This window comes from Lissotriton vulgaris, chromosome 10 (assembly GCF_964263255.1).
Source record: "Lissotriton vulgaris chromosome 10, aLisVul1.2, whole genome shotgun sequence".
Lineage (NCBI taxonomy): Eukaryota > Metazoa > Chordata > Amphibia > Caudata > Salamandridae > Lissotriton > Lissotriton vulgaris.
The window spans coordinates 37010385-37037715 of NC_141698.1; the positions used below are offsets into that span (position 1 = coordinate 37010385).

Here is a 27331-nt window from a genome sequence, read left to right on the forward strand (position 1 = left end):
ATCCTTTTGCTATGAACAGACCGATATGAAGTAGTGCCTGGCCCTGTAGCCTATAGGCTGCCATTATAAGTGTACTAAAAGAAAACAGTGCCTTTAAGAGTAGAGAGACCACCAATGTCTCATCATGCTTAGCCAGAGGCAGTTACCTCGGTTCTATTTTCAGGCTCCTTCAGTCGGACCCTTGGATCGTTAAACTTTACCCTTTTAGGTTGTTTCTTCAATTTAACTCTTCATACTTCACTGTTTGCTTCACTCGACGTCCTTTTGCCTTTGCTGTGGCGCAATGTATTTTTCTCATAGGAAAGAGGCTTTTTTCCTATTTAAAATGCTATCTCTTTTTGACAAATGCTCTAAATGTGGCAGAAAAAAAGCTAAAACAGACCCTCATGAAGTTTGTATTTTTTGTTTACCATCCTCTCATCTTCCTGACTCCTGTGACATCTGCAAAATTTTCTCCATATGTACCCTGTACCCTGCATGACAAAGAAGATTTGCCTGCAGGGAAGAGAAGAGAGAAGAAAACAGTAGGTAGTCAGTGGGACTTCTGAGTGAAGGGGAAGAAAATCTCCCACCAGAGCTCTTAACCCCCAGTGGACGTGGGAGGTCTAACAGGTGTTTATTACCCAGAAAACGCTTGCGGTCCCGGTCGAGGTGGTTGATGTTGAGAGGAGGTATGGCGCTGACATGTTCGCCATCATTGACTGGCTCAGCGTTGAGGAAACGCCGATGCTCGACGCCTAGAACCACTAGAGCGATGTTGAGAGCCACTTCACGCCGGCGACCGACACCAAGACAGGTGTCGACATTGAGGGATAGTGACTCCCTATCGGTGAGAGGTAGAATGTTTACAGCGAAACTTTGACGACATGATTGGTTGACATCGAGAACTCGCTCTTTATCGAGCGTACGATGTTTACAGGGGTTAAAGAGCACATAGTCATCAAAAAATAGATGGCGGAGATCGACATTGAGGAAATAGACGTCAAAGTGGTCAAGGTATCTACTCTTGATACTTCCTATCGCAAAAGAAAGGCAGACCCAAGTTCAGGCCGGTTCTCAACCTTCGTATGGCAAAAAAGTTGATCAAAAAGAAAAATTGGGGGCGTGGCCAAGCAAGATGGCTGAGCGGACATGAGCCGCTTCAGCTCCAGACCCCCGTAGCTGCCCTGAGTGATTTCTAAAGCTCACAGAGAGCAGTAAACTGGATACTCACACCTGGTTTGAGTCCGCGCTGACCGGGAGGGCTTCCGTGGGTTCCGAATGCGGACCCGAATCCTACAAGCGGTACCAAAGCGCGACGAGGTGTGTGGCAGAGTCGGCCTTTAAGATGGCGCGGGGACTGGCGCTGGCGCAGAGAGTTCCCGTTGCACCCAGACTTAACGTGCCCGCACCTCCATCGACAGTGTGCGCCATCCGCTGCAGCGATAGGGTGGAGATTATTGCTGGTGCACAGCAAAATCCACAAAATCCTGCTGCACTGCTTGGAAGGGAGATACACGCCGTGCGGCCATGAGACCCGCTTCCCTGAGCTCCGGAGATGCGCTAGAGGCGTGAGTGCAATGTGAAGCAGGATTGAAGCAGGATTGCAGCAGAGAGGAAACGGCAAGCATCAGCGTGAGGCCTCGTCGGGTGCGTCAGTTTTTCTTGCTTATTCCACCCACAGTATGCATGTTCACTGGAGGAGAACTGTGATAAGAGGCCTGCCTGACCTCAAAATGGCACCCGCAAGCTGAAACTCCTCCTGACACAGCCGTGATTCTGCTGCAGCGACGGCGAGGGGGAGGAGGTAGGCTGGACACCCTCTTCCCCTTAGTGCCTCACCTAAAGTATTTGCAGGCGCTCAGTTGCTTTCGTGCCATCTTCCATGCATGTTGTCTGACCCGAAGATGGCCCCCAGTTTATAACTGCCAGCAACAGGCCCGACCTTGCACCTGGGTGACTGGGAGTATGAAGCCTGAGTTTTGACCCCACCACTGCCTGCCTCGGCGACGTACTCCGCTCAGCCCCTATGCTACCAAAAAAGCGACAAATAAAGTCTTCCGCTATTTTGCGACCACAGGCAAGACCGCTAACCCTGCTGACTCTGACCCGGCAGAGACCATGGCCATCACGAGGGAGGACCTGGTGGCCTCTCTAAGAGACTTTAAAGCTGAACTGTGCCAAGAGATATAACTAGACCTGCATGCCACGATGGACCAACTGAAGGCTGACCTAACCGAGAAGATGGCGACCCTCAGACAAGATGTGGACGCAGTGGGTTCCAGGGTGTTGGAGGTGGAGGAACAGACGCAGGACCTCGACGCCCGCTCCAGCAAGCTGCACGACGCCCAGCAGCACCTTCAGTCCCAACTGCACCAAGTTCTTCTAAAGGCGGATGGCTTAGAAAACAGGTCTCGGAGGGAGAACATGCGTATCCGAGACCTAGAAGTTCGTGCTTAAGGGCCAGACCTCGAGGCGTTCGTGATAGGCCTTTTTTTCGGAGTTCCTGGCACCTCGCCAATTGAAGTTGAAGATAGACCTAGTTCACTGGGTAGGGAACCCACAGACAGGAGAACGCAGAAGGACACAGGACATCTTGGTGAAGATGCACTCCTTTCAAACGAAAGAGGCCATCCTAAGTGCTGCAATGAAGAAAGACAAGACCTCCTTTCAGGGATATAAATGCGCGCTGTTCCAGGCTTTGGCGGCCTCCACTTTGGCACATAGACATGCGTTCCATCCTGTCACCACCAAGTTCCGGGAGGACAATGCTCGCTACTGCTGGACCTATCCTTTTGGTCTTGTCTTCAAAAAAAAAAAAAAAGCCCCACCATGTAACCAACCTGAGCGAGGATCTGCATATTCTGGGCCTACCGCTACCGTAGGAAGACAGTGCTACAGGCCCTTCACATGGCTCGGGCCGCCCCGGAGAGAGACCCGATCCTGGCAAACTGTCACGAAGAACAGGCCAATCCCTAAGTGACAACCCTTCTTTTGGTGTTATTTTCTCTTTTTCATAGTGGTGGCGATAGTCACTCTGTTACACAGAGACTCGCCCACGAAGTTCAGACATTGAGTTATTGGCAGCCGCACTACCGGCACAACAGAGCTACCTAGATTACACACCTTGATTTCAGACGAGTGCACAGGTGTCCACGATATAACTGATCTTTGCTACTGCTCGTTCTGTTTTTGCTTGCTTTGTTTGGCAGCCAGGGGGTGCGGGCCTTGTCCGTACTTCCCCAAAATTTTGTTACTCTTCTTACCGAAGAACCGAGCCGAAAGCCTGTTGGCAGCTCAGCACAGGGGATTTGGGGGATTTAGTTTAGGGAGGGGGTCCTGGTGGTGGTGTTAGAGGGGTGTTGGATCTTTTTCATGGGAATGGGCAACGCGTGGCTGTATAACTAACTAGCTGACCTATGCATTACGCGACCTGAGGGGAGCAGCCCGGGAGGGCGGTTCAATGGACTGGGAGGGAGTGTACAATCTATCCAATAGTCTCCATAGCGTCCTGGAACATTAAGGGTCTGAACTCGCCTCAAAAGCGCCCAAAAATCTGGAAATATCTCGATGACCGCCAGTTCAAAATTGTGGCTTTACAGGAGACGCATCTGAAAAAGTCTGAAGACCTGCTGCTTCGCTACAAATCCTATCCTTTAATTTAGAAGTCTTCGGCTAACACCAAACACAAGAGCGTGGCCCTGCTCTTTCGGGCTTCAGCCAAATTTCAGCCTGAAGCAGTTAAGGACGTCCAGGAGGGGAGGGTCATAATGGTGAAGGGGAGGCTGTAGGGGACTTTTTGCACGTTTATCTCCCTCTATGCACCCAACTCTGGGCAGACGACGTTCCTTTCTAATACCCTCGATTTAATAGGCAGCTTTGCGGAGGGCCCCGTGATTTTTCTGGGGGACTTCAATCTGACATGGCAGGGCACCCTAGATAGCTTGCACTCCCATAGACTATCCTCAGCTGCTTTCCCAAAGGAGTTGAACAGAAACTGCTCACTTTGGACCTGTGTGACGCGTGGCGGACCTTACATCCTACCACCAAAGATTACACATATTTTTCTCATGTCCTCCATTCCTACTCCAGGATTGACTGTTTTCCTTAGCCAGACGCTTATAGGGTCCCTTCAAGCTGCACAGATCCTGCCAATTTTTATATCAGATCATAGCCTTGTGGCTATTAGCCTAGCTTGGGAATAAATCAGGCACATCTAGGTGGTACTGCCCGGCCTCAGTTACCCGAGATAAATCCCTTTGAGATGAATTGAGGTCTGCTATCACTGAGTTCTTTACACTCAATACTCCGGCAGCCACTACTCCACAAAAACAATTGGGACGCTCTCAAAGCTGTCTTAAGGTGTAAATGCATTCAGCTTAATGCAGTCCTGAATAAACAACGAGTGAAGGAGAGCCTGGTTTTAGAAGATGAACTAGAGGCTGTGGATAAATCACACAAGGCAACACCTACCAGGGCGCTACAGCGACAGCTCACCACGTTAAGGGGTAAATAACGGGCCATTTACAGTAATAGAGCCAAATACACACTGCTTAAATTGCGACAGACCGTATACTCCCAGGGTGACAAAGTGGGGACCCATTTAGTGTGACAGTTAAGGGAGAAAAGGGAATGCAAGTTTATTGGGGTTATCAAGGATGTGGCTAGTCTCCTTACACACGCAGACAACATTAAAGCTAATATCTCCGGCATATTCTATTGGGAACTCTATCCAGGCACTCCCTCCGATACCAGTCTTCAACAGCAATACCTCGACTCAGTGGACCTTCCTTGCCTCTCCCTGGTTACTGTGGAGCCGTTGGATTCTCTTATTACATCAGAGGAGGTTAAGCAGGCCATTGCTAAACTTAAATTGCATAAAGCCCCGGGGCCTGACAGCACAATTTTATAAATGCTATGCATCCAGGCTAGCCCCACATCTAACCAAGTTCTTCAATGCTATAGCGACAAGATGCTAGGGCTTCGGCCTCAATGGCAGAGGCAGTGATTTCTGTTATTCCGAAGCCTGGGAATGACCCTCAGTTCTGTGCGTCATATAGGCCCATAGCCCTCCTTAACCTTGATGCAAAGCTCTACTCCGCCATTCTGGCAGCTAGACTTGAAGACTTACTGCACACGCCAATCCATCCTGATCAATCAGGTTTTATAAAAGGTCGGCAAACACATAACATTCGGCTTACTATACATCTCATAGAGGAAGTGTCCAAGTTTAAATTCACCTCAATTTTATTGGAACTTGACGCCGAACAGGCCTTTGACAGGGTGCATTGGTCGTTTATTTTTCTCACTATGCGGAAAATTTTCTTCAGGTAGATGTTCATCAACATGGTCAGGGCCAACTATCCTCTTCCACAATCACGGGTATTGGTCAACGGTTACAAGTCCCTCCCCTTTGCCATTAGCAGGGGTACGCGACAGGGCTGCCCGCTCTCCCACCTTTTATTTGGTCTTAGTATCGCACTCCTAGCCGCAAAATTTCGAGCCAACGAGGAAATCCAGGGTGTATGCTTTGGAGGCACAGGCCATGAAGCATCCCTCTTTGCAGATGATATCCTGCTTACTCTCCTGGAGCCGGCCTCTTCGCTCCAAGCAGTGCAGGAGGTAGTGCAGAATTTTGAGCTGGTCTCAGGCTTCAAAGATAACGTATCCAAATTCTCCATACTTAATCTTACCCTCTCTGACGCTGAAGCAACAAGATTGCAAAATCAAACGTCATTCCACTGGGCCAAACACTTCCTTCTATACCTGGGCGTTTATCTCACACCCAAAATTGGGGACCTTTACAAGGCTAACTACTCTCCTTTAGAAGCGCAGCTTAAACAAGATTTTAAACTATGGAAGCCCCTCTATATCTCCTGGCTGGGACGGATTAACGCGGTCAAAATGATGGTCCTGCCAAAACTTCTGTATTTATTCCAGGCACTCCCAATTGCACTCAAGCAAGACCTCCTACCCCGCCTGGGCTCGCTTGTCGTCAGATTCATTTGGCAGGGGCGGGGGGAGCGCGCGCTACCCTTCCATGTCCTGCGGCGTTCAAAGAAGGATGGGGGGGATGGCTCTACCGGATTTCCACCTATACTACCAGGAGGCGCAACTGCGGGTGGTGATGGAATGGTCTGCCATGGAATCCGACAAACATTGGCTCCACATGAACAGGGCTTTTGTGGGGCGCACAATCTGGGATGTTCTGTGGAAACCAAAGTCAGCCAGGCCAGTGAACTCATACCTCAGCACCCCCACATATACCACACTTACAGTATGGGATAAAATCACGAAGAGAGGGATGGACATCCTTCCTTTCCCTATACACTCCAATCCACTTCAACCTGGACTTCCCACCGGCAATGCGCAAGAGGCCCTTCGACTGTTCGAGGGAGGGGGCTGCTTAAAATTAGTTGACTTATTCCATAACTATGACATTTTAGTGTTTGATAGCTGCAAAATAAACTTTTAAGTTGCCCACAGTGAGCACTACCACTACCTCCAGCTTAAGCACTGGGTTACTCTTCCACACGTGAGCGAGGCTGCTACCAGAGAACTCACAGCTATGGAAGTAGTAGTATGAAAAGCGGGATCTATGAAGGGGGCAATCTCCTCACTCTATGCCATGCTACTAGACACATTAAATGCACCCCGGGCATGCTACAAGTCTTTTGGGAACAAGTGCTGGAAAGGGAGATTTCGGATGAGGAATGGAAACACATCTGGTGCGACATTCCTAAGCACAACCACTCAGTCGCCTTGAGGGAAGCGCATTACAAGACCCTCCTGGACTGGTACCTTTACCCCACCAAGCTCAAACTGATCTTCCCTGACACCTCAGATCTCTGCGGGTGGGGTTGGTGGCTGCAGGGGGATTTCTGTCACATCTGGTGGGACTGCCCTGGGATCCGTCCATTTTGGGAAGAAATTCTCTCTCATATCAAAGACCTGCTGGGGTATCACATCCCAGCAACCATAGAAGGGGCACTTCTAGGCATTAGGGACCCTGATCTGGAACACCAAATGAAAGCCGACAATGCCATTAAGTGGGCTTGTCTAGGGGCAGCAAAACGTACAATAGCAGCGGCCTGGAAAAAGAAAGCTGCATCGGCTATATCCTTATATCCTTATGTCATGCCCGCCTCTGGAGAATCCTCTCCATGGAACGCCTCGCAGATTCTTCCGGGAAGAATACACTAATTTTGAACACAAATGGGGCCCGCTGGTAACTTATTTCTCCCGGGGTTTATCCTCTTCGGTGTGCCCTCCCTCTTTACAGGATATGGATCTTTTTATATTAAAATCACCTCAACGAGGGTTTGATGAAGTACTCACATTCTTCCTGGAAGCTGTTGTCCTGCCTTTACAGCCTCATTTTTTCATTACACCCATGATTCTCGCTATGTGTTTGTACAACTCCACCACCAGGTATTGGCAGGAGGGAGGGTTGGGGGGGGGTTCTTTTGGTATTTCTTTTCTTTCCTATTTAAGGGGTCATTATTAGGGTTGTATATTTAAAAAGAGATCTTCTCTGTGGATTGCAGGGGAATGTAGTGGACATATGAAACTGGACGACAATTGCCTGAATGTTTTGACCCTGGGTCCTGTGCATCCTACTGCATTCATGTTGTTGTATCTGCTTTTGATGTTGAATAAAAATAATTTTGACCAAAAAAAGGAAAAATTCAGGATGTTGGCCTTGCACTTAATTTATCCTAAACTTAAAAAGTGAGACTGGCTCTGTTCGATAGATCTAAACAACGCCTATTTTCACATTCCAATCACAAACTCCCATCGGAATTTGCTCAAGTTTGTCGTGGAACTGAATCAGTACCAATATGCGGTTCTCCCATTCGGCCTCCAGTCAGCACCCAGGACATTCTCCAAAAGCATGGCAATGGTGGCAGTGCACCTTTGGAATCAGAAAATCTTTGTATATCCATACGCGGACTGGCTGATCAAAGCATCCACATTCAGCATTTCCTACGGACATGCGATCTGCTTCATCGCTTGGTCTACACTTCAATATGCAAAAGTCCACGGCATCTCTAGTTCAGACTCTACATTACTTAGGAGCTATCATTGACACATTACAGGAAAATGTGTTTCCTTTGGAGGAACAACGGTTATCCATTCTCCTAAAATGTCACAACCTTCAGCGGAGAACCCATCCATCAGTATGCATAGTCTCCTCTCTCCTCAGCTCGATGGCCTCCTGCATATTCCTGACTCCCAATGCTCGCCTTCACATGCGTCCTCTCCAGGAATGCTTAGAGGACCAGAGGAACCAATTCTCAGGGAACTGGGAGGACAAGATAACCCTCTCAATTCATGCTGTGGAATTTCTCCAGTGGTGGTGCTCCCAGGAAAATCTCCTGCGCGGAATGCCCTTTCATCTACTTCCGCCAACACAGACCTTGGTCACCAACGCTTCATTGCTCGGCTGGGGAGTCCACATAGATCACTTACGAGTACAGGGTCTATGGTTCTCCCGAGAACGGAAGTATCATATCAACCTCCTGGAACTTCGAGCAGTACACCTGATTCTCAAGGCCTGTCATCCTTCATTCACAACCAACAACCTGCTTGTTAAAACGGACAATTTAACCAGCATGTACTACCTTAACAAGTAGGGTGGAACGAGGTAAAGAGCCCTGTCGCAAGAAGCCCAATCAATTTGGCATTGGTTCATTATCAAGAATCTAACACTGGTAGCTGTGCATCTTCCAGGGTAGCAGAACATCCAAGCAAATGCACTCAGCAGGGTTCTCTGCAAAACCACGATTAGGTACTGAATAAGGAAGTTGTGCAAAGTATTTTAAGTCTGTGGGGCACACCTTCTAAAGATCTGTTCGCCCCAGAAGAAAACAAAAAATGCCACGACTTTATGTCCAGATTTTACCAACTAGAGTACCATTAATATCGACAGCCCTGCAGAAACTGACATCTACAACAGCCGAAATTATACTCATCGTCCGAGAATGGAGCTGTGGTTTCCGGACCTCCTTTACTGGTTTATCCATCCACATCTCAGGCTGTCTTGCAGACCGTACCTCCACACGAAGTTAGGAGGTCAACTGTTACACCCCAGTCTTTCAGCTTTGAGTTTGGCAGCATGGCTCCTGAGATAGTGCAGTATGGTCATTTAAATCTGTCCCAGGACTATATGGACATTCTAAAGGAAGCTAAGCGACCATCTATATGAGCAGCTTATGCTTTTAAATGGAAGTGATTCTGTATTGGTGCTCTTTCAACCAAGTTGATCCCACTTCTTGCCAGGGAGAAGTTATTCTTCCCTATTTATTGTACCTTGCCAAGTCGGGCATCTAATACTCCTCCGAGTCCATCGTTCTGCTTCCACGCCATATAGGAAAAGTCCTTCACAAATCTTTCTTTAGGATTCCCGTCATTAAAGCTTTTCTAGAGGGGTTAAAGAAGGTTTTTCCTCCCTTTAGATGCCCTTCTCCTCCATGGGAGCTGAACGTAGTAATCTTGTCTCATCCTTCTCCCTTTGAACCCATCCACAAAGCTTTCTTACAGCATCTCACATGGAAAAGCTGCTTTCCTAGTGGGCATTACATCAGAGAGGAGAGTTAGTGAGATTCAGGTTCTTTGCACTTATGAATCTTACAGGGTATTCCACTTCTCTAAAGTAGTGTTGCGCACACATCCTTAATTGCTCCTCAAAGCGTTCTCTGATTTCCACGTGAATCAAACGATTGCTTTAACCACGTTCTTTCCAAACCCTTCATCTCCAAGAAGGAGGTCTCTCCATTCGCTTGATGTAAATAGGGTGCTAAAATTCTATTAGGACAAGACTAAGACCATTCGTAATTCTCAACCGTTGTTCATTAATTAGGGACCAGTCTGCACAGGATTAGCGACTTCTAAACAGTCAATCTCTAGGTGGATTGTCTCTCTCATTCTCTGCTGCTATCAAATGTCCAATAAATCCCTTTCTGGTAGGCCCAAAGCTCACTCTGAGGGGTAAGGCAGCTACTGCTGCTCTTATGATGAATATTCCTTTAGCGGATATCTGCAGGGCATTTACATGGATGTCTATCCATACACTCACTAAGCATTACTACTTGGACACAGATACTAGAGCGGCTGCACAAGTAGGTCAGGCATCCATTAGTAATCTTTTTTTTAACAGGGCTTCATGTCTGGTCATTTTCGATCTACTCCACCGCCTTTTGGGGGGGGGGGGGGTGAGTTGGGGGGATGGGGAACGTAGAGCTTTTTATTCTATTCAGTGCTTATGACTGTACATGGAAATCCCTAGGATGGAAGGTATAGTTTCTTGTGTCTAATTCTAGTTCTCTCTTAGGGGTATTTTCGTGCTAGTCATAAGCAGCCCTTTCTCTTCCCCTGTGGAGTGGACACATTATCTCATGCTCCATTTACTATCAGTTTACTGTAGCCTTTAAAAACACAGTTTTCTTTTTCTACAGTTATAATGGCAGCCTACGGACTACAGGGCCAGGCACTTCTTCATATCTCTCAATTCATAGCAAAAGGGTTTGTGAAGGTTCTTTTTCTATGCTGTTACAAAAAGATATATTCTTAGAGCACATATTCTCACAGTTCCTGCTTTTACCAATACAGGATGGAGAACTCTGACCTCTGTGGCCTTCTCCTAGGCTGCATTGACATTCTTTTGCGACTTTTCAAGGTCTTCCAGAAGAAAGGCAAACTTCTTCACTTAAGAACATATTTGGATAAAGTGCTATGTGGTCCCCGCACATGGACGGGACTATTCATCGCTTATGACTATCATGGAAATAACTCTACGAGAACTAGAATTATGGGTAAGAACTATACCTTCTGGGTGGTTTGTAGTCTTCTAGTGAGTTGCTTGGTGATACTGGCGTAGAGTGTGTTGCCATAGTCCAACTTGCTGGTCACTAGGACGTGAGGTACTATTTTTCTAGTGTTGCTTGGAACCCATTTGAAGATCTTTCTCAGCATCTTATCTGTGTGGAAGCAGGGTGTAATTATGGCGTTGACATGTACGTTCTTGTACAATTTACTGTCTATTATTCTGAGTGTTCTGTGGGTTTGGGGTGATAGTTGGAGGTCGATTGCCACCAGTTTGCGTCACATCGTGAGGTGTTCTTGCCAAAGATTAGTACTTCTGTGTTGTGTGTGTTGAGATCTTGAGGCAGTAGACTTTCATCCAGTTAGAGACTTCCGTCATGCGGGTAATGAGCTTGTGTTGGGTGTCTTGTCCAAGAAACAAGATGAGTTGCGAACCCACTGGCCGCCATTTTCACTGGGAGCGGTCTAGTGGTTGCACGCTGGTTTATTTAAACAGCTCTCTGACGCCAAAGGCGTGCCTAAGGCTGCACCCATCCGCGCTTGGACCGGGCTCAGAACCAGTCCCCCTGGTCATTTATTTTCAGATTCCAAGAGATACTCTAAAGGAGAGTAACTTAGACTTAATCCGGGAAAGGGATTATGCAGGTGCCCTCCGATTCCTTTAAAGGCCACAGATAACATAGAAAGCACATGCCCTTGCTGACGGCTATACCTACCCCATGTCCTTGATGTCCCGTCCAGTTGTTAGATCAACTAGGAAATCAAACACAGCTGATCATTTAAAAAGCATTTTACGAGATACCAGATTGTTGATTAAACACAGTACTGAATCTGAACATAACCGCACAGGTGCACCACAACATTTGGCATTTGATTTATACTTTCAATAAGTCACGGAGAATGAAGTTCCTCGTTTTGATTTCTTTATTTCAAAAAGGGTGAAGCACAATACAGCCGACTCGTTTCGTCCCAAAAAGGGGACTTCTTCAGGGCTTCTACTAATAAAGATTGACTTTGAGTTACGACGGAGGATGAAGCTCTAAAAGAGTAGCACCGCAACAGACGAGAAAGGCTTGTCTCATCCGATAGAGGTCAAGAGTTCCAAGTAAATATCTGGTCAATGTATCTGCTGTCCTTCAAGAATGTGGTGTGGTATCTGTTGAGTGGTATCTGTTGATCCAGAGATTAAATACAATCGCATGCGGTAATTGCTCTATCTGTTATCCATATTAGAAATGTAGTCCATCAGCGCGTGGTGACAGCGGCGCATCCTCCGGCAACCCGTACTGAATGTGCCTTAATACTGGAGGAACATGAAATCAAGCTTGCTTTCATTTACTGAGTCCTGGGCAGATAGTGCCTCTGGGCCCGACTTAGTGAAGGCAACTCCTCCAAGTTTTCTCTGCCACACACTGGATAGACCACTAAAGAGAGGAGGGGGGTTGGCAGGTATATACCATGAATCGGTGGCACCTGCTTTTAATACTGCCTGCAATACTTCCTGTGAGCCTTAGCGTTCAGTATTCATGTGGTACATTACAGCACCTTCAAAGGTATACTGCTCTACCGTCCAACTGGCCCAAAAAAAGTATTCTTGGATATTTTAGGCTCCCTGCTCGAGGAAGGGCTTTGCCGAGACTCCTACACAGTGCTACTAGATTTCAATTTCCATCTTGAGGTCCCCCTGGATCCAGACACTTCTCAACTGGAGCAAATTATGGGGGTTGGAGATCTTAAGCAGTTGGTGAATTTCCCGACTCATCAAAAAGGGCACACCCTGGATGGGATATTCTCTAATAACCAAGACCTAGTATGTACCTTAGTTCTCCCCCTTCAATGGATGGATCACTGTTCTATTCAATTTGAATTGAAGAGTTGCCAGGGCCTTGTAGCTAGTGAAAAATCAGTCCAGGAGATTGCCACTAGAATCTGGGGAAGAGTGGACACCAAGGTATTAGAAGAAACCTTAAGGCGGTCTAGGCGCACTCTATCTCCTTAAGTAGAGAAGGCTACCTCTGCCTATACGCAATGGCTGGAGGCAACCTATAACTATTTAGCCCCTCAGCACTCTGGTATTCTGAGGAACTTAAAGTCAAAGAAATTGGCCTGCAAGCAATTAGAACGGGCCTGGAGCAGAGAGTATGTCTATGCTGACAAGGAAATTTGCAGACACCGCATTACCTCCTACAAGCAGCTTTTACTAGAAACCAAAAGAAAGTTCTTTGCAAGGCAAATCGCATTAGCCTAATCCTATTCGGAAGAACTTTTTAAAACTATCAAAAAACTTGCCACCCCTAATGTCCCCAAGAATCAGAGCAACCCTGAACTCTGTGATAAGCTGTCCGATTTTTTTAAACAAAAAGTTGAAACTATGTTCTCTTCATTCACTAAAGCAGACAAAATGGCACTAGTGCGCCTGAACATGGACGAACTTGACAGTCCCAGCCTTTTATCGGTCTTTGAGCAATTTAAACCCTTGGAAATACCGGAAACAATTAAACTTTTGAATTCAATTTGCTCTGGAGCTCCCACTAATCCCTGCCCAGCGCGGGTCATCAAACGTATTCCAGAAGTTATCGGAACAGCACTTACACCTATGCTGAATGCTATATTATGCTTGGGCATATTTCCTAAAAAGTGGAAACTGGCCTCTGTTCTTCATTTGTTGAAGAAACAGAGCCTGGATCCCACAGACCCAAACAATTAAAGGCCAATTTCACTGCTTCCATTTTTGCCAAAATTCTGGGAAAAGCTGTGAATACCAAACTCCGTGCATTTCTTCAATCCAATAATTTCCTTGATCCCTCTCAATATGGATTTAGGGCTGACCACATCATTGAGTTGGCTCTAATTAGAGGAAATTAGAGAGGCCTTGGATAGGGGAGGAAATTCCATACTGATCCTATTGCATCTGTCCGCTGCCTTCAACACGGTCCACCACGAAGTGCTGATGGACTGGCTGTCCAATATAGGAATAGAAGGTCAAGACTGTAAACTCATGCAATCATTTCTATCTGATAGACTGCAAACAGTGGAGCTGGACAGAAATGCGTCAAAACTGTTTTCCTTCCCCTGCGGGATGCCACAGGACTCGTAACTTAGCCTGACGCTTTTCAATATCTATGTGGCACCCCTGGCAGGAGTTATCCGATCCTTTGGGTTCCAACTTACTTCCTATACTAACAACACTCAAATAGTGTTGTCATTGACTGAGGGGGCGGAAAATGAAACAGGCTTGTTGCCATGACTGTATGTTGGCCCTCTCTGGTTGGATGTCTTCCAACTGTTTGAAAGTTAACTCCAACAAAACCGAGATCACAAAGTTCGGAAATAATACACTTATTTGGACTCCAGAATGGTGGCCGGAAGACCTTGGACCCTGCACCCTACCTACCAAGAAAGCAAAAAATCTTGGGGTATAGGTGGACAATAAACTCCCCATAAGTGACCAAATATTACGGTGACCTCTGCTTGTTTTCTGGCACTAAAAATCCTAAGAAAATTTTTCTTACGGAAACCACCCTCAAAACAGTGGTAACAGCCCTTATAATATCACATCTTGACTATTGTAAAAGTTTATATCTCAATGCCCAAAAGCAACATATCTATCTGCTTCAACTTGCCCAAAACACTGCGGCAAGATTGCTGTCAGGGACCCCAAAATTTGTCTCAGTAAAGGAGGAACTCTGGCAACTTCATTGGCTCCCGGTCAAAAAAAGAGTACGCTTCAAGGCACTCTGCACTGTCTTTAAGGCTATTAATGGTGTAGGCCCCGATTTCCTGAGGCGTAAACTGAAGTGGTACGTCCCAAGAAGAATGCTAAGATCAACATGAGCTAAGAAAGTTCCAGTCCCCACATTTAAAAAAGTCAACTGGGGAGGTAGGAGCTTCATCACTTGTGCTTCTAGGGCATGGAATTATCTCCCATTCTATCTCAGGAATGCCCGTATCTCCTTTTCTTTAGAAAACGGCTTAAGACATGGCTCTTTTCACAGTAGCAGCCACCTTCATAGCTCCCAGCAGACAGTGCTTAGCACCAGGACACCCTAGGGTAAACGTGCACTCTACAAGTGCGACTAACATAAGATAACCTTTGCTGAGTATGGTAAGAGGAAAATGGGTCTGTAGTTGGAAAGCTGGGTCGGGAGATGGTTTCATGAGGAGGGGCATAATAGTAGCATGTATCCACATGTTTGGGAATGTGACTGAGTTGATGGAGGCATTGAGGATGGGTGTTGGTGCTTTGTTTCTCGTAAGGAATCCTTCGGTGAAAGTGGTGTGGGAAACGGTCAGATAGAGCCCCGAGGAAATAGTCTTCAAGGTAGCAGCGATTTTGACGATGGTGACATCAGGTCACAATGGCAATAAGCCCTGTTGGTAAGTTGAGTTGTGACTAGATCTAGTTGAGTGTCGAAGTTGCTGTAAATGGAGGTTCTCTTGTTACAGAAGAATTGCTAGAAATTCTTTCAAAGCTCTTGTGAGGTGGTGATGTTGCTGGTGGGGGCAAAAGCTGTGCTGAAATATTTGATAGCGGAGAATTCTTTGCTGCTGTTAGTGTTGACATCAATGCGATCTGCAGGAGCTGTATGCTTGGTGTTCCGTATCTGCTGATGGTAATGTCCTAGGGCTGATTTGAAGGTATCTTTACCTGCGGTGTCTCGACTTGTTCTCCATTTGTGCTCCAGTTGCTTGCAGTGATGTTTCACCAGCCTTAGTTCATCTGGGAGCCAGCTGGCCCGTGGTAGGTCTCTTGGCGTTGGGTTGCACTTGAAGGGAGCCAGGGTATCAGCGCATATGGTGATCCAACTAGTCCGTTTTTTGCTGGGTTTTAGCAAGTCATTTGTGTGCTCAGGCTAGTGCTTGGAGAGAGCGGAAGCCCACTGCTTGTCTGAGATGCTTTCCCAACTGAGATAGGGATTCCTGTACTGTCAGGTCGTTGATGGTGAAGGTTGTACATGCTGAAACTGAGGAGGGTGTGGCCTGTCCACGTCATAGTTGCTGGCTTGTCAACTGTGATGTTGCTGATTGTGGAGAAAATAGTCCAATAAGTGGCTGGTGTGATTGGTGGGTTTGATAGCGTGCTGGGTGAGGCCAAGGTTTCAAAGGTTTTATAGAAGAGCCATACATTTTGTGTCAGTCTTCTAGGTGAAAGTTAAGGTCTCAGTTGAGAATGAAGAGGCCTGCATTGATGATGAGGGGTATGATGATATCCTTGATGTCGCAGGTGAAATTGGTGTGGGAACCTTGTTGTCTGTATCAGAGGGTTCCATTCCTGGAGAAGTTGGCTGTGATACCTATCTTGAAACTACTCAACTTGCAGAAAGGAATGCAAGACGTCGCAGTCTGGATGACCAACAGCTGCCTGAAGCTCAACGCTGAGAAGAGAGAAGGCTCGTCCTCATCCCTTCTGCATGGGACAGCACCTGGTGGCCGACCGCCCTCCGAAGCCCACCTACCCCCTCAGACCAAGCCAAGAACCTTCACATCGTACTAGACTCCTCATCATTTACCATGAAGTGACAGGTCAACGCTTTCGCCTCCAGCTGATTCAACACCCTCCGCATCCTCCGCAAGACCTTCAAGTGGATCCCCCCTGAGTCAAGGAAGACAGTCACCTACGTACTCCTCACCAGCAGACTGGACTATGGAAACGAATGCTATGCCGGCGTCAACAAGTACCTACTCCGCAACCGCCAGACAATATGGAAACGCATGCTATGCCGGCGTCAACAAGTACCTACTCCGCAACCGCCAGACAATACAGAACAACGCCGCCAGACTCGTCCTCAGGCATCCCCCGACACAAACACATCAGTCAACACCTACAAAGTCTCCACTGGCTCCCCCTGGAGAAAAGAGTCACTTTCAAAATCCTCACTCACGCCTACAAATGCCTACACAACAACGGACCCAAATACCTCAATGACAGAATAAACTTTCACGTACCCAAAAGAAACCTCCAATTTTCCAAGCTCGCACGGGCCGAAAGCCCGCGCATCCTCAGAGCCAGACCAGGCGGAAGATCCTTCACTCACATTGGAGCCAAGACCTGGAATGAGCTACAGGCAGACATCAGATGCACCCTCTCCCTGCACACCTTCAGGAAGACCCTCAAGACCTGGAGCTAAACAGATCTGCGGACCTTCCCATCCCTCCGCCCCCCCCCCCCCCACACCCCCCACCCCCTGCCCTTCCGCTGCGCCTTGAAACTCTCAAGGGTGCGTAGCGCGCTTACAATTCCCTCATTGATTGAATGTTTGGTGTTCCCTATGATCCCTATGATTGGCGGGAGGGGTGGGATGGGAAGGAGGGGCAGGGGGCTCTGTGTACTTAAATTTGAACTAGAAAATCTCCTTGGATGTATCCTGAACAATATGTTGCCTCTGGTGAAGCAAGAAGTTGAGACGTTGGTTATTATGGAGGTGCATTTCATCTTGTGTGTCATCCTTGGATGTGACTCAGCAGATGTTAAAGCTTCCAAAAGGCCATGTAGATAGCCTCTCGAGCCAGTGCACACCAAGCAGTAGTAAAATTGTCCTTGGGCACCATAGTGACTAAGTGAATTCCATAACGTTAATCTAGGGAATCTTGCTGACTTGGAAATCCTCTAATTTTTGCTGTGAATACTTAGATTCAATTGTAGAACAGTCACTGATGTGTCAAGAGTTCCAAAATACCTTCAATCATGTTACCATTTCGCTTAAGTGGTTAATCGAGAGCGATTATGAGGAGCCTAATAGGAATCTTTATATTAACCGAGACATTACTGAGGCTCCACACTGTTTTCATTTCAATTCACTGTCCTTTCTCCTTTAACCTAAGCCACATCACAAACACTTTCCCCAACACCACCCTGGATTGCAGACCTAGGGCCCTTTATTTCACTCTTTGACTTCCCTCTAGCCAGTAACTAAGTTCTCCCTTCTGCTCTCTTTCCACCTCCTTTGTCCACCTTGTCTTTATTTAGTAATTAACCCTTACTGATCTAGGGCACGTAACCTCTCCTAGCCAGTGTGTATGTGTGATACACATTTAGAGGGGAGCGGATCCCACAAGGAGCCACTATTGTAGGTAACTGCTGTCACTGTAGGCTCCCTCCCTGAATTATGTTACATTGTTGAATATTCTTCATTTCTAAAGCATAAGATCTTTCATAGATTTACCTGCCTGAATCATTCTCCTTCATCGAGGGGAGTCCTACTGTAACTTTAGAATTGCAGTTTGAAAACCTAGCTTGCTGGTTAGGCCATCACTTTAGTAGCACACACATCTGTTTATGAAAGACTTGAATTTGCTTTGAGCCTCACCTCCTGCCAGAGTCCACCTCTACTCCGATTTCTACCACAGTTCGTCTGAAAGAGTCCCAGAGTTTTGCTCTTTCTTAAGTAGCACACCAAACGTATCAACTTGGATTGATAAATAAACTAGTACCATGAAAAGTATAGTTTAGTTTTTCAATTTTTTTACGTTAATATGAATAGTTTAGCATAAAATCTTCCATTTGTTCCTTGCAAAATAATTAAATTACCTCTCCAATAGTTGTTACCAAATTTTGAAAATGTGAAAGCAAACTTGACAATCTTGCTTAAATGTATGAAATTGTCTTAAAAATCACATGAATATCTAGAACAAAGTTTTATAATTTATCCAATGAAGCTGGTCTTTTTTTTTTTTTTTTTTTTTTGAAGCCCTGGACTCCGATCCGCATTAGTCATTTCAAGACTGAGATTAATCCAAACATGCTGATGGGAAATGAACAGTCTGCTTCTGGGGGTTACGTAACACAGAAATCCTCACCCGGCCTGGACACAAAGGATTGACCGATTAATATCTAATTTTTGATTCTGTTGGTGCACAGCCATTCTTGATTGGTGGAGCAATCTGTCTGGTTCATTTTTATGACAAACTAAATCCCAATTTTATGACACTTCTCCATGCTTATGTTTTTTGTTTTGATTCGCCTTCAGATGTCGATACTTATGAAAGATGCCTTACCATCTGAATTCGCTTCTGCCAAATGAGTCCTGGCCATACCCAGAACCTTGCCAGCACTATTGGCTTAATCATTGGACTTTTTTTGCAGGACTATCTAGCCACCAGTTCAGATAACCGGACCATAAGTGCTCTACTTTTCCACTTGGGCAACACCCCCTGTCCATTTTACGCGTCTTTGTCTACTGATGCTAACCATTCATGAATAGTAGTGTTGGGATGTACTGTAATCATTCTGCACAGATCTCCCTCCTTGCGATAATCATCAAGCAGAAGCTTACTTTAACTCTCAACATCAGGATATCCGATATGCTAATACTTCATTTCACTGAACACTCAGACACAACTATGTCTAGTGCAGGAGTGCACTGTTCGAACTTGCTCAGGTGCGAAATTTTAACCACTCATTTATATCATTTATCTTAATGCAAAAGTATTAATTTCAACATTCATTGATTTTGTATTAGACCATCATTACTCTGATGAACAACAGAAATAACCACATAATTAAAGTTCATTGATTGTTTACTATACTGATTTTCACAAAATGCATAGTTTGTTCAGCCTTCCTTCGCAAACATATTAACAATTGGTTGTCATTGAAAATGTTATTCACTCGTTCCTGACAAATGCCAAACTAATGCAAATACAAATAAGCAATTCCATCAGAACTTGCGACGACTCCCAGTGCATTTCGATGCCTAAGCATCTTCGTCAGGGGAAATGCTGTATAAGAAAAAATAACAATGTATCCATATTTCTGAAATATTGTCATCAAACCTCGATTAGTGCTCATGCACTACACAATAAGTGAACACATAACCTATTTACTCATGCTGATGCATTATCTCACTTTATCCAAGCATGCCAGCTGTCCAAGCAATTAAATGATAATTACTGCTGTGGTATGCCCTATACATGCCACCAAGTTTAGTCTAGTGCACCCAACGTCTGTGTCATGTGAGCAAGTGACATGTGTGAAAAAATTAAGGCTGGATCCGAAAACGTTTGTAAGAGCAGTACCCCCTGCTCGCACCGTCAGATAGCTTCATCCAGCTGCACTTGACATCGGCGGCCTTGACATCTGTTACGATGTCGCGGTCACCTATATTAGCGACACTAGGCGCGGATGCAAGTTCTTTTCTCTGTTGTTTTTTGATCGACTTTTTTGACTTTTTGTCAACTGGTAGGTCTTAGAGGAAGACAGGTTTTAAACCATGTGTGCCCTGTCACCGCGCCATGTTGGATACCGATCCACACCTCGTCTGCCTTTGGTGTCTCAATCGCGACCACAACTCGAAGTCGGACTCACTGTTGTCTCATGGCTCCGAATGCCTTAGGGGAGCGTGCTATGAAGCTCCTTGCGGCCTGGCAGTCAACACCATCCAGCGAGACTCAGCTGAGGTTCCAATCGAAGAAGATGAGGTTGTGGGACCATTCCCAGAGCCCAAACTCCTCTTCTTCCCACTCGAGGTCCTCGGGACACTCTGGGAAGAAGCACAAGAAGTTGTTCAGGCGGACTTCATCTTCACCTCTGCTGTCTTCTTTCGACAAGAGAGGTCAGGAACTTTAACACTCTAGGCACGGTTCTGCGCAGCCGGAGGTAATTTCTACTTTGCGCCTCCCTCCTTCTGGGAGCCGGAGTGACCCCTGCTCAAATTAGAGTATTACGAGGCCATGCACAGTGTATTTGAGTGGGCTGACTCCTCTGGTAACCCTTCGGCATCGCAGGGTCGAGGGAGGGCCCATCAGATTAGAGGTAGTCTGCTCCTGCCAAGGTGTCAGTGGGGCCTTTGGGATCCGATTCTGCATCTAGGACGGTGCTGGTTGTACCAACGTGACCTTCCCTGGCGTCAGACCCGAAGTCAGTGCCTACGGAGTTGTTGGCACCCACCCACGGCTCTATCCCCCTCCTTATCCCCATCCTTATCCCCGACGACATGGAGTCAGATCAGATTGTTCTATGCAGAATTCATCGCCGGTAAAACCCAGAGATTCTTTGTTGTCACCTGAGCATTTCCTTGATTTTTCAGGCACAGGAGAGGAATGGGGGGGGGGTTGTCTATGGGCCCTTAATAACATCAGGATATGTCTGCAGAGCAGATGGACTTGTATGAGGAACCTTGGGAAAGCCAGTGAACTGGACACATCCCCAGATGCTAGAATGTTCTCCCCCAACTGTGGCTACGGAGGAGGGGGGCTTCTTATGCCATGGTGGTAAGGGGCTTTATAAACTAACATTAAGTTATGTTGAGGAATGTATAATTGCTTCAGAGTGTTTACATTTATCTTGATCGCCTACGAGAACCAATCGATGGTACACAATCAACATTAATGCCCACAAACATAATAAAAATGAGACTCACAGTGCAAGATATATTCAAATTCTTATGTCGTGTAAAACAATACATCTACTAATATCTTAAAGACACATGACTGTACCACAATATATAAGGTTACATACATAAGTGCCATATACAAGTTACATTGCATGAAACACAATCCAAATAAGACACTCGACATTATCAACAAACATAGAAAAAAGGACTTCATTGGGCATCCGTATGTCCTTAGTTTATATATTCAAACATATTTCCTTATTCTTTGGAGGTAGATATGTCCGATACTAGAACAAAACACCTATTATTTACGTTGACGTTTCGACTCTCAATGAAGAGTGTGTATCTACAAAACATCCCACTGGGTCTTCTTCAGTACTAAGGAATTTCTAGAACAGCCTGTTATTAAGGCCTCTTATTTGCTATAGCGGAATAGGGATCACAAAAACTCAGACGTTCTCACTGTAGGCCTTATTTTGTTGTCTCTTGCGTATCGTGGAGAAAGACCTGCATCTAATTCCTTTGTGCCTGCTGAGACTAAATACAGGAGCTGATTAACGCTTCCTGAACTTCATAAACCAAGTGATTTCTTGATTATCTGATATCTCGTGCCAATCGAAAAGAAGCCACGCATCTTAATCCTTTGTGTGCTGGCTTTAGACACAGGAGCTGAATAATGCTTTCTGGACTTCAACTTTCAAGTCATTTCTTCAATGGCGGTAGAGACGGAATCCATCAGCCTTTCTCTGCAGCATCTCAAGTCTGCTGATAAGACTATTGAAGTCTAATGACTATTGAGTCTACGACTCATGGACACTTCTGAAGGTCAAATTTGGGGTAATGTGGAAGTAGGGCTGAAGACCAGATGAGATTTGTTTCAGCTCTGCAGTTTACCGCCGAGAGAGCAAAAAAAAATTCAAGGCCCAAATCAGACTTTGATGCTCTTTTTTTAATGCTGGCAGCACCTGGGGCCATCTCCTAAAAACTACCAGGGATGCGCCGTATAATGTGGGGATGAAGATTGGGAACAAGACATGCCATAGGAGGAAGCACAAGTGTGCTTGTCTTGAGACTACTTGTGTAGACTATTTAGTGTACTGTGTTTAGCATGTATCTTAAATAATGCTTTTTCCACTAAAGATCAGTGTTAGCCTGGACATTCAACTTATTGAGGTCACTAGGTATTTTGAATTATGAGCCCTCGCATCACTTACACCTATCCCCTAAAAAGCCATTGACTGCTCAACCCACTCCACTACTGAGAATCAAGTGCTGACGGGGTAGTACTTAGCCCAGTTACTCAGGACTCACAGTAGGTTGGTCCCCGGGACATCAAGAGAAATAGGCCACAACCCTGATGATTAGACCCAATAGCTCTTGCTTATCGTGTGCCCCTCTGAAAGGGGCTGTGACAAACATAAAGAGTCATACATTAGGACCAGAAAACATCTTTCACAGACATTTTTGGAAAGGAAAAAGAAATAGACTGAAGGACAACGCCAGCAGATGGGCTGCACTAAGCAAGGATTAAACTGCCACTGCTCTTTTAAGGTTGTCACTTTACCTTCAGTGTCCTATCATGCAGCAGCGGTGACAGGTCGGTTCTTTTTTCTGGCTCCTGGACAGAGAATCGTGGATCTCTGAGCGACATTTTTTTTTTCTGAAGTGAAAACCTTTTCAAACCTGAAAGCCATGTCACTCAATGTCCTGTTGGAAGAGCAGTTTTTTGCCATTTGTTTTCTGACTGGATCTTTTTATCTTTCAGTCAGAATGCCCTCACGATTTGTGGGTAAAAATAAACCTTGACGTACCCCTCTATAATTGTCTGTATAGTCTCTCTCCCAGAGGATCACCACTCTAAAGCCTGCATCTACAGCCCGAAGATGTCCAGGAGGACCCTAAAGAACAGGCAGAAGAAAAGGCTACACAGACATACTGGAAAGCCTCCAGATGGTGGCTTCAGAGTACTCCAAGGGGAGAGAGGGCCTTCTACCTTTGCTCCTTTTACATGCACTAAGAACACTTGGAGGACTAGAGCCAAACAGAGCTTTAAGCAAGAGAAAAGATTGCTTTTCCATCTGACATCGAAGCCACTGATTTTGAATGAGTACACTGGCAAGTTGTTTACAGTCAAGACATAGGTCGCCTTTGGCGTCAAGTCGCTCAATGTCAATAACTTTTTCAAAGTCGACACCAAAAAGTAAGGTCTCCCTCATCAGTGTTGGCACCACCCTAAGTGGAAAGCCATCATCTCCTTCTAAATCAAGGGAAAGTACACCTTCGCTTCATTCAACTATGAGCCTTTGAGTTCAAAATCTTTAGCATGGTGTCTTTTTCTTAAGAGAATGGTGCTGAGGTCCTATTACTCGAAGTACTCTAGAAGCCCCCCCCCCCCAAGAAAGCTCACTGCTGTGGTCAGTTTGAATTAAATTGAATTGAATTGAAATTGTTCTTATATAGCGCATGGCTACCCGGAAGCATCCCTGCGCTTGGAGACGCCGAAGCAGAGAAGCTGGTATAGTTTGTCTCAGTATGTTTCCTAACCAGTCCCCACAGAGTCCAGACTCAATGCTTTTCTAAAACACCTCCTGAATCTCCAGTAGGTGGTTCATAAATTGCAAGAGGGCCTCCAAAACATAATTTCCAGATAGATAATTTCTGTAAACAAAACAGTTGGATTAAAATTCAAAGCTCTTTGAATCATCTAGAAAGCCCATTGAAGCAACGTTTTCCGCTGTTGCAAAATGACTCCTCACTGCTCCCTAGCCTATAACATATAGTTCCACTGACACCTCATCTAGCATACCTTTCCACAACAGAAATATTTAGTGCCAAAGCAGTGTCTGGAGCACCTTGAAGCCAAGCCCGTGAGATGAACCAAACCTTTTTAGTGACAGAAAACTAGAGAAGGCTGAACTCTTCAAGCTGGTTTTCTGCTGAAGACGTTCTTCAGGGGTTGTGACTTAGTAATGACAGTAATAACTTATCACTCTTTATCCATTTGCTATATAACAATTATTTACAATTTGGTAGCTCTCACACAAAATTGGTTAACTTAGTGCTTAGAACCTTTCTATAAATTGACATGTGCCGCTGTATATAGTTCCTAATTAGATTAATCATGTTATTCATTGCTCAGAACATCTCCTCACATGAATGTTTGAGCATATGTCACTTATGCCAAGACTGCTTTATTTGCATTGTGCGATCTTATCGGAAATAACTGTACGGTGTCTGAACGGATGATTCTAAACAGTTTTTGCAGATGCTTAGTTTTTTAAGCCTCTCCTGTAAGTGATGTCTAATACTATTTATGACTTAAAGGTTTTTGCTTAAACCATTGTATACCTGATGCTGTTTTTCTTCATCTTCCTCTTCATGGTAAGTCTATCAAAAATAGGAGAGAATTCAACAGCCTTCATAGAAACTTTTCAGTCATGCCGCTAGGTTTCATGTTGGCAGTTAAATGGGGGAAAATTATAGCCCCATAATAGACAGAATAGGTCATGATTAAGGTGTAGAGATGCCTGTAGAACTTGTAGAGTTGAATAAATGTATTTGTAAGTTCTGCGATCACCTAACAATTGTTTCAGTCTACTTACATTTATACTTTGACATATTATCTCTCACCAGAAATGGAAACTTCCTTTTGAACGGCAAGGTGACACTGGCTCCATGCTAATGGCAAAACTGAAAGTAAGTAGGTTATTGATTCCGGCATATTTTTCCTTCCTACCCATCATGGTTTGCTAAAGATGGTTCTCTTGAACAGACCGTTTCTTTCAGTCTGTTTTACATGTCTGATGCAGAGCATGTAAGTAGTGGAAAATGGAAATATTCAATTAGATGCAGAATCTGGTGCCTAAATCTTGTTAAACTACACATTATAGTGCCTTGATAGCATGTCAATAGTGGTTCTTTGATGGTAAACAGATTGTCTCTTAGACTTATCTGGCAGGTATGTGCTGTTTCTATAGATCACCCATTGGGTTGGGAGAGAATGTGGCCTAATGGCTAGGGCGGTTGACCTCGGAGCTGGGGAACCTGGTTCGAGTCTCGGCAGGGACCCTCAACATTCTGTGATTTTGGGTAAATCACTCAATCTCCCCGTGCCTAACAAAAATGAATGTGTCCGTCTGTAATTTAACTGGTGCTCATGTAAAGTGATTTGATACCTTCAGGTCTAGTTTGCGCTATATTAAACTCCACAAAAAAAAACATGATAATCCAGTATTGGGGTATCTTTCATAGATTTACATGCCTGAATTATTTCCCATCGTCTATATGGGAGTCCCACAGTAAAATAATCAAGCAGTGCTTAACAAATTTCAAAGGCTATAATGGCCTGAAGCCATGTTAATAGCCTATCTGTCATTTTTTTTAAAAAAAGGACTTAATGTTGGAATACAGCCCATCAGCTGTCAGTACACTAGAACACTCAACAGAGGCAGATTCCCTCAGATTTTCACCGCACGTCGTGTTAAAGGGAGTCTCCCTGAGTGCTACTCAGTTTTTTCTACCTCTTTTACAAATCCGTACATCATGTCTGACCAGAAAGGCCTTTTCCGCTCATATAAAACCTTTGGCAAGAAAAGAGTCCATTTGAATGATCCACATAAGGGGTGCATATATTGCCTTTACCCAAGACATGAGGTGAGGGAATGCAAGATTTGTTGCACCTTTTTGTCTGAAGAGATGGAGATTGGAGTCTGATGGTGTGGCTTCAAACCACTAAGGACAAGTCGCTTTTGTCGGTGAAGTGCTAGATCCTCCACATGTCATAAGAGGACCAGATCTAAGGACAGTTCCTCAAGAGAAGATAGGAACATCTTAAACCTTCCCAGGACGCAACGAGCTCAGACAAAGAAGCTAAGCACTCCTTGGAACTGGCGTTGTCTGTGCTCTCTTTTCTGTCTATAAAGGAAGGAGATCGCCCAAGAGCCTCCTCTTCAGATCCTTGGAGAAGATCCCGTCGGTGACTAGCTCGTTGACGAGTGTTCCATCGACGACTACACCAGTCACACTTACATTGATGACAATACCGATGACAACTGTACCGTCCACGACACCATCAACCATGAATTTGCTTGCCTGGTTATATGTCTGTGCCCTTGACGTCACAGTCGACGAGGGTTACTCAGGTTACCAGACCGACCAAAACATTCCTACGTCCAACCATGCAGGAAAGCAGTAAGGTTTCACCTTTGATCCCACTGCATCTGCTGGAGGGCTATGTTGAGGATAATGAGGACGAGGATGGCCTTTATGGTGTGGCTCACAGTCCAACGGAGCTCAATGCTAAATGTCAGGAGGATGAGGTGGACGAGGACTGCCATGATGAATCGCAATACTATCAACCGGGATATATGACTTCACATCATCACTAACATTCATATGGTTTTCAACCACACCTTTAATTTTCCTGACCCCCCTGTGCCAATTGACCCTGGCACAGAGGATACGTCCTCTTTAGATGAAGACAGAGGAAGGTGAGTTGCTGGGTACAATCTCTGCTCCGGATCCTTGGGAGGATTATTTCATACCAACACCCTCCCTCTCGCCACACCTTCCATCAGATTCTCCACTGGAAGATATTGGAGGATTTCATAATTTAATGAAGAGGGCAGCCAACAGGTTTCATTTGCCTATTACTGTCAACCAGACCGAATGTTTTTTATATGATTTAAAAAGGACACCAGGAAATTGGTGTGCTCCATGCAGATTATATTGATCATATATGGCAGGAAGGCATCAAAATCATGAAGACACCATCGACCATTCCACCGATGCTCCCTAGTATTGAGAAGAAGTTTAAGGTGCCAGAGGATTCTCCATCTTGCTTTATAGGGCTCCCCAAGCAGGACTCAATCATATCCCAAGCAGCACAGACATTCCAAAAACCCTGCTACCCCAGTCACTACTCCTCCTGACAAAGAAGGGCGCAGGATCGACATTCTGGGGAAACGTTACTCTTCTATGGCCGCAGTTATGAATGGGGCAGCAAATGCATTGTCTTTCATTGGCCACTATCACCTCCCAATGTGGTCAGATATGGCAGGTTTAATACACCTTATACCTGAAGCCAAAAGACAAGAAGCACAGAAGATACTTTTAGAAGGAGAACGTGCAGCTTTGGAAACTATTGACTGCGCCCTTGGTGTAGCCAATACTGGCTTTAGACAATTAGAGCTGCCATG

The 27331-nt window shown here is 45.5% G+C and overlaps 1 protein-coding gene across 23 annotated transcripts in view; it reads left to right on the forward strand.

Moving 5' to 3' along the window:
* LOC147684447 (uncharacterized) overlaps positions 1–27331 on the forward strand; it is a 1151265-nt gene that overhangs the window by 520846 nt on the left and 603088 nt on the right. For all 23 annotated transcript variants that reach the window (XM_086940390.1, XM_086940377.1, XM_086940386.1 and 20 more), the window contains one exon: positions 24768–24830. In XM_086940390.1, the coding sequence (XP_086796516.1) occupies positions 24768–24830 (63 nt within the window). The remainder of the gene's footprint in view (positions 1–24767; positions 24831–27331) is intronic.